General features: G+C 37.3%; 1 protein-coding gene across 1 annotated transcript; it reads right to left on the reverse strand.

The window, feature by feature from the left end:
- Nucleotides 1–1,112: 1,112 nt before the first annotated feature.
- Nucleotides 1,113–1,475, reverse strand: LOC143017592 (uncharacterized). The gene has a single exon (XM_076172377.1). The coding sequence runs from the start codon at nt 1,473–1,475 to the stop codon at nt 1,113–1,115; it is 363 nt and encodes a 120-aa protein (XP_076028492.1).
- Between the last annotated feature and the right edge of the window lie 7,895 nt (nt 1,476–9,370).

Raw genomic sequence — 9,370 nt, forward strand, 5'->3', positions numbered from 1 at the left:
ATACCCACACACGTGCAGTTTCAACTGACAGTTATAACTGAACAGTTGTAACTGTCAGTTTAAACTGCACGTGTGTGGCCGGCCTTGCAGTATAGTCTCTGATTTGATACGGAGTCATCCCAGCAATACCATATGATTCTCTGAAGGAACTTAGTACCAAAGACGTCGAAACCTCTCTTCACGTCAGCATTCAATGTCCATGTCACACAGCCGTACATATAAGGAGTACAAGTGACTTGAAGACTCGAATCTTAGTCCTCCTTCATGAATAACGACAATGTGACTGTCATAGACTCTGATTGAGAAAGTCCATAACACCACCATGGGCAATGTCATATGCCCTGACTGAGAGAGTCCATAACACCACCATGGGCAATGTCATATACTCTGATTGAGAAAGTCCATAACACCACCATGGGCAATGTCATATACTCTGATTGAGAAAGTCCATAACACCACCATGGGCAATGTCATATACTCTGATTGAGAAAGTCCATAACACCACCATGGGCAATGTCATATACTCTGATTGAGAGAGTCCATAACACCACTATGGGCAATGTCATATACTCTGATTGAGAAAATCCATAACACCACTATGGGCAATGCCATATACCCTGATTGAGAAAGTCCATTACATCACCATGGGCAATGCCACTACTTCGAAGTACTTCCTGGCATGACCCACCACTGTTATCCACTACACTACCAAGATATGTAAAGTTTTCCAATACCTCATTGTCTTCGCCACATGCATAGACAAGCTGAACTACGTCATCCAGTAAGCCCCCAAATTCCTGAACCTTAGTCTTGGTTCAGAAGACCTCAAGTCCAAGTAGTATGACCTCCCTGGGCTCCAACCAGGACTTCCAACGACTCCGCAAGAAGGATAATATCATCAGCAAATACAAAGTCAGTGACCTTGGTGTTGGCAATAGATGCTCGGCAACGAGATTGATAGACAATTCTGTTCAATGCCCAGGCCATGCGGGTGTTGAAAATTGTTGGGGTGAGGATACATCCTTGCCTCACTCCTGAATTAACAGGAAAGAAGATAGACATGCATCCTCCATAATTCATAGCACTCTCTGTCCCAGGGTATAAGCCAGATATCAATCAATAGTCCTTGCAGGAATCCTGCGTATCATCAGAAGATCCCAGAGCACTCCACGATGCACCAAGTCAAACGCCTTCTTGATATCAACATAAGCTGCAGGAAATCCCTCTTGAAACTCACGTCGGCGCTCCACAAGAATACGAAGCGCTAGGATCCGATCAGTTATTGACTTACTTGGCGTGAACCCAGACTGTTCAGGCCTCTGATGTGAACGAAGCCGTTTCAACCGTAGATGGGCAAGCACCTTACCGTGGTAGTTGTTGCAGTCCCGCCGTTCTCCTTCACCACTCCAGATAGGAACGACCAGATCCTTTTTCCAGTCAGAGAGAATGGTACTGAACTGCCATATAACAGACATTACCGCATGCAACCCGCGGGTCATGGCATTGCCTCCAGCTTTCAGCAACTCCGCACTGATTTTGCAGAAGCCAGCTACCTTTCCACCTTTCAACTTAAGGCCTCTTAGACCTCTGTCAGAGAGGGCAGAGATTCGTCTATCCCTGGATCAGGAACCGCCACCCTAACACTATGGAGAGGAAGCTGTCCGCTTGGAGGGTCATCCATGAGCAACTGCTCAAAGTACTCGGCAAAGGGGATACATCCCTCCACACCTGACACTAGCTCACTATAAGCTGTTCGGATTATGCTCCTCTGGGTCACAGATATGGAGCGAACGTTTTTCAGTACTCGGTAAGTAGGCCTGAGGTCATTTACTTTAAAATGGCACTCGACATCCTCAGCGATTCCTCTGACGTACCTCTCCTCATCCATTTTCATGAGAGCTCTAGTCCGCAGATTCTGAGTATTGTATTGGTCCAGGTCTCCAGCCATTCTGGCAGAACAGCCCAACTCTATACTCTCCAGTAACTCCCGCGATGCCACACCACTTCTCGACCTTGTGCGCTCTCCAACGCACCCCTCGACAGCTTTCAATTTCACATCTAAAAGTGTCCCAGAGTTCTTCAGGATCCTCAAGAGAGCCAAGTACTATAAACCGATTAGAGATTACTACCTCATACTCCTGGGCTCACGCATCATCTTTAAGTTTATCCAGGTAAAACCCAGGTGGGTTACATCTCAGGATTCGCCTGCATTCGATACGCAGTCTCAGTGTTGCGACTATAAATCTTCAATCGGTCCCAAAATATTCAGCTCTTCGATAAACCCTGCAGTTCTGTGGGATCTTCCAACGAATGCTGGCAAGTATGTGATCAATCTCCTTGGCTACTCCTCCAGCATTACTATACCATGTCCATCGGTGTGGCTCTCGCCTCTGGAACCAAGAACCGCCAATCCTCAGTCTTCTGGACTTTGTGAAATTCAGAAGGAGAGAACTGTTGATGTTCCTAGTTCCAAGTCCACGGGGGCTATTACATTGAAGTCGCCCAGGACCATAAATGTGCCCCGTGGTGGGCACTGATCAACTATAGATTCAAGCTTGGCATAGAGCATATTCTCTTCAAGGTTGTAGGCCTCAGTAGGAGCGTATGCTGCAGTAATAGAGATGAACCCCAGGATGTACATCAGCTTTACCAGCATCTTACGCTCATCAACCGGAGCGACTCTTATAACGGCGTGCTGTACTGGGCTAGATATGCCTACAACTATTCATCTGTCAATTTATTATTATTTACTATTTACCTGTTTGTTTATTATCTAATTTTACCTATCTATTTATCTATTTTATTTATTATTATTTATATCATTATAAGTTTTATTTATTTGTTTATTTATTTACTTATTTTGCATCCGACCTAGTTATGGACCAAAAGGTCTCCTGTCGGCATGCTTCTCCTTCGTAAATCCTTTGTAGCTACTCCAGGGCGGTGGGTTCCATCTGTTCGGCCCGACCAGAAATAAGTGTCACCCTCACTACTGATATCTCAGCTGCCTGGTCTTCTTACATCCGAGAAAGCCACTATATCCAGACTAAACTTCCCCAGCTTCGCCGATAAAAAGAGTAATCGGTCGTCCTGAGAAAGAGAATGTACCAGACACCCACACGGAGAACCCACCGGAGGTTCACCCGAGGCCTGGCTTGACGTGTTTGTGCTTCATTTGCAATACCTCGGCACCCCACACAGCGGGTTTGGTGATTTCGAAGAGGGGCAGGTTACAAGCCCGTCCCTGCCAAATGTGTCCAGTTCGGTTGCCATGAACATAAACCCTGTGATTCGCTCTTGCACGTCCCCACCCACCACCAAGCCCAACAAAGGGGGAGGGGCCAGGATTCGGGTATATATATTGTAGCGAGGCTACTATTGGTGAAGAGAAAGAGGTTTTGGTGAGTTCGTCTCCTTTATTGTAAGGTACGAGTGAACTGATTTTACATGCGGCGGAAGCCGATATATATATACTGCGTGGGCAAGTTACCCGTGGTGCGTAATTAGGTAATTGCACTGGGTTAGGTCGGGTCAAGCAGGGTCGCGCTAACAGAGAAGCGTCAGGTCGTGGACCTCAGTCACGTTCCATGCCACGTGACTTGTCGCGGCTGTACAATATTAACCCAACAGTCCCAGGGATCATAGGAGGGTATACGCACTCACCAAATTGACACTAGGGGATGACAGTGCGGTGTCGGCCCAGGCGGTAGTTGCTTGACTCTGGGCGTGCTTAACCCACAAATTCAAGTCAATGAGCCCAGCCGATTTGCCTCACCGAGCCAAGAGAGGCTACCCGTCCTAGCTTGAACAGAATATCATAAAGGTATGTTGTTTGTCTCAGGGGAACACCTTAGTGCAACCGCGACACTGAGACGTTACTCAACCTCCAGTACTTCTGTACCCAAGCTCTGCAGGGATGCCACACACGACAAACACGTCATTTAGAGACCCATAATTAGGGTTATATGATCATTGACTCAAGAGTTCATCTGCCCTTTTGATGGTATTCTTTTTCCTCCATCTGGGTATCCAACACACTGGCAAGTCACCACTGGGGGAGCCGATTTAGTCGCCGTGTCCGACCATGCAGCAAGTAGTGCTGGATGGGTTACATGGTACCAACAGAAGGACAGCTGCCTTACCCGACTGGAAGCACTATCGACGATAAGAATTAATAAATAATGGTTACTCCTTATAAATTTTGCATTTAAGTTTTCTATAATTAATTATTACCTACATTTTCTGTGGTTAGAAGCAATTTCTGAAGGGGAAGTTTTAGTATTACCCATGATCATACCATATCAGCCTTCGTGTTCATATGCTATTACTTAAAAAAAATAGTAAGAATAAAAACAAAAATAGAATTGAATTAAAAATAAATAAATAAATAAATGAATAAATAAATAAATAGAAAAATGGATAAATGAATAGATAGATGAATGAATTACCCATGATCATACCATCTCAGCCTTCGCGTTCATATGATTTTACTAAAAAAAATTAATGAAAATAAAAATTAAATTAAATAAATAAATAAATAAATGAATAAATAAATAAATAGAAAAATGGATAAATGAATAGATAGATGAATAAATAGATAAATAGGTAAATGAACAAAAAACTAATAACTAGATACATAAGTAAATGAATAAATAAAAAATAATAAATGTATAGGTAAATAAATAATTAGATAAATATTAAAATGAATAAATGAATAAATATATAGAAAAATAAATAAATGAATATGTGGATGATGTTTTTGTTTGTGTGGATGACGTGCATCCGCTTGAGAAGCTCAGATCCAAACTTCAAACTATTCCCAGGCTACAATTCACGATTGCGGTCAATGGTAATAACAAAATCCCTTTCCCTGACATTAGGGTGGAAGCTGCTTCTGACAACTTCAAAACTAACGTTTACCACAAGTCTACCAAACCCGTTAAATTCATGAATGGTGACTGAGAACGTTCGCTTAGCTATAAGAACAGAAAGGTATTATCATGGCATATATACGGCGGGGAATTTCTTTTTCAAGTAATTGAAACACGCAAAACGTCGCACTAATAAAGGCTCCGTCCTCACATGGATTTTATTTCCATGAAATTATAGGTGAGTAATCTGCAAAAACTTAACTTCAAGACAACAGAGTGAAAACAAAATATCGAGGCACCTACAGATTATGAGGCCCTAAGCTGTAGCTTATTTAGTTTGTACTTAAATCCGTCATTGAGAGGTGTGTCTGACTACGGTGGTCCTGTGTCATATAGCTAAAGGAATAGTCATTATATGCTCGATACACACGCGACATTACTGAGGTCCATCAACTAAAGTTCTCCATGAAGTGATGACCCAATCCTCGGGGGCTGGTACCAAAACCTCACATAAAGATAAAAATCTACTCAACGAGACAAAGAAATTACAAGTAGAAAGGGAAGAGGAAATATAGGTAGTTGGTGAGAGACAAACACTCTGGCCTCACTTTTTTATACCAGAGTATATATATTTTTTTCTCTCTTTTTGATCACCATAGACTGGAATATTGATGCTGTACAACTATTCATTACCTTGTTGTTATATCCTAACAATCTTCAATACGAGTCAAAATTCCCGCAGGTAGCATTACCTGCCTCATGTACGATGATGCATCACAATACTTGCATTGTGAAATGTAAAGTTACAGCTGCATTACCCGTTCTCTTTTATTTTGAATGTTGATAACCACAGAAAATGGGATCAGACCAATTCACAGAATATGGGAATCACCCAACTCCAACTACAAAATAGATATAATCAAGACGCCGCCTACGTAGGCGCCATCGTACGGAAGGTGTTAATTTTCTTTTTATATTTACTCTGTTTATTCACGCTATACTTACAGCTACTAATCAATGTCTAAATCTATAACTACTAAAATTTTGCCCTCTCTGGAGTGTTTACTGTTATAATTTCATTACAGTTTGAGCGAAATGTCAGTCGTGTGAGCATATAAATTACATGGTCCTCCTACAATTTTCACTATAATCAAATCATTGAATACAGGTATTCATATATACGCGTCTTCTAGTAACGTATTTTCACTCTAGCGTACCATGTAGTACTAGAAAGTTATTTCAAATTACGTTTTTCAAACCCCATTTACGCGTTCCTGGCCAACCGCGTTTTCAAATAGCGCGCCGGCGACCCGCGCGCCACCAAACGGCTGTCTGGTGTACTAACCTCTCCCAGTCCCTTTGCACACCGCTGCCACCATTCATTATTATGGCAATAGAATAAGGACATGTTCATTCATAATGCAGTATGTGCTAGGCAATACCTTGTCACTTTTCCGCTGAGCACCTCTCTATTGAGAACTGCCCTACATTTATTTTCATGATGAACACCAAGAAGAACACTATTTGCAGATATCTATCAGATGTCCCTGGATACATGGTGTTAGGTGTATGCAACGTGGCATCAAACTTGATGGGCCAAGTAGGACCAGATAGGTTGATTAAGGTGTGGGTTCCCGAGAAAAGGTAAGAAAGCAAATTAGGCCTATGATTCACAACCTAGGCTTAGATAGACTATACATGTTTGGTGCACTGTGTTTTAAACAATTATATTGTGACTTAAATGAAACGAGATAGTCACGGTTAATTTCATATAATGATGGAGAATTATAGACGAAATTTTCCATAATTTTTTTAGAATATCTAATTACCATACTGGAGTAAAGCAAGTACAGTAATACTTAAAACTGGTTACATGTGACAAGATCTTTCCTAGGGAAATAGAAATGAGTACACTGAGAAATCTTATTATACCTAAATGTAACGTTTTCCCCGATCTAAAATAATTTCTTTCCTTAAAAGTAATTATACACAATAATTTTTTTTACTAATTAGTGACTATCATCGTTCAAAAATATACAACTCCCGTCAAAAATCATCCTAATCAGCTTCTTAAAGTGTAGCACCTAACCAAGATGCTGCAATACCTGCCATTTATTTTATATTGTTTATTTGTTTGTTATTATTTGTCTGTTTGTTTATTATTATTTGCTTGATTTTCATTTATTATTAGTTATGTCAATTTATTATTATTTACTATTTACCTGTTTATTTATTATTTAACCATACCTATGCATTATTTTATTTACTATTATTCATATTATTATGTTTTTATTTAGTTATTTATCATTATATTTGTTCGCATCCGACCTAGTTATGGACCAAAAGGTCTCCTGTCGGCATGTTCCTCCTTTGTAATCCTTTGCAGAAAAAGTGGTAACAGAAAATTGCAATACAAATCCCACAGCGAATCACAACTTTAGCTGTTGCTACGTCAGCAATATGCGTTTGGTCAGTTCCGCCCCAGTTATGTTATATACATAGGCGATCAGTATCGGTGTCGCTATGTAAACATTTTATACGCGTTACATCCGCATCACAGTCGCCATACGCGTTCAACCAGTGTCGCCGTTAGGTTGGCAGCATTTGCTAAAGAGAACCAGGGAAGACAGAGACATTGAACGAGTCTAATTTCAGTCAAAAGATTATAAAACTGTTAGGTTAATTTAGATTAAATAAGGTTAAGTTAGATTAAATAAGGTTAGGTTAAGTTAGATTAATTGAGGTTAGGTTAATATAGATTATATGAGATTAGGTTGTTAGATTAATTGAAGTTAGGTTAAGTTCGTTTAAATGAGAGGTTAAGTTAGATTAAGTGAGGTTGAGCAATTTTAATTGCGATATTTAGGCAAGAGACATTTGGGCAAAACTGATCAATAAACCTAACCTTACTTAACCTAACCTCAACCTGGCTTAGCCTAACCTCATATAACCTAACATCACATCTAGGCAAGATACATTTGGCAGGAGACACGATTCGTGACTTTAACCAACATTGCCTAACCTTGCTAAACCTAATTTAACTGCACCTCATATAACCTCACAGACTCTCACCTAACTTCACTTCACAATACCTACAACACAAACCCGGCAACCCATTCTACACTGTAATGAATTCATTGATATGCATCAATAATAATAACAATAATAATAATAATAATAATAATAATAATAATAATAATAATAATAATAATAATAATAATAATGATAATAGTAATAATAATAATAATAATAATAGTAATAATAATAATAATAATAATAATAATAATAATAATAATAATAATAATAATAATAATAATAATAATGGTAATAATAATAATTATAGTAATAATAATAATGATAATATTAATAATAATAATAATAATAATAATAATAATAATAATAATAATAATAATAATAATAATAATAATAATAATAATAATAATAATAATAATAATAATAATGATAACATAATAATAATAATAACAACAACAACAACAATGATGATAATGATAATAATGACAATAATAACAACAACAATAATGATAATAATAATAATAATAATAATAATAATAATAATAATAATAATAATAATAATAATAATAATAATAATAATAATGATAATGATAATGATAATAATAATAATAATGATAATAATAATAATAATGATAATAATAATAATGATAATGATAATAATAATAATAATAATAATAATAATAATGATAATAATAATAATAATAATAATAATAATAATAATAATAATAATAATGATAATAATAATAATAATAATAATAATAATAATGATAATAATAATAGTAATAATAATGATAATTATAATAATAATATTAATAATAATAATAACGATAATACTAATTTAATAATAATTCAATAATGATAATAATAATAATAATCATAATAATAATAATAATGATAATATTAATGATAATAATAATAATAGTAATGATAATAATAGTAATGATAATAATAATAATAATAATAATGATAATAATAATGATAATAATAATAATAATAATAATAATAATAATAATAATAATAATAATAATAATAATAATAATAATAATAATAGTGTGTGTGTACACTATGGTCTTCGATCACATGTTGGACTCGTGATTGACAGTTATTTCCCTCCCGGATAAGAGCTCAGAGTTCATGTATGACCGATGTATGGGTAATGCTGTGAGCTTACACGCACACACACACACCCAACTCCCTGCCCACAAGAGTTGGAGTAACGACTTGCAGCACAGCACTACTGAAATTATTTCAGCCCTGGGCGGGATTCGAATCCGGACATCCGTAGAGGAGGTCGAGAACTCTACCAATCGCGCCATCGTGTGTGTAGAATTGGATTATTATTTATGGAAAAAATCATGGTAACTGTTTTTTTCTGTCAAATAAAGTCATATGGGAAAATCGCTTCGAGTTTAGTTGGGTTCCAACTTCCAATAAGCTCTTTCTATTAACATATATGCAGGATATTG

The sequence above is a fragment of the Oratosquilla oratoria genome, chromosome 32, assembly GCF_046742065.1.
Source record: "Oratosquilla oratoria isolate Oo_2021 chromosome 32, ASM4674206v1, whole genome shotgun sequence".
In the NCBI taxonomy this organism is placed as follows: domain Eukaryota; kingdom Metazoa; phylum Arthropoda; class Malacostraca; order Stomatopoda; family Squillidae; genus Oratosquilla; species Oratosquilla oratoria.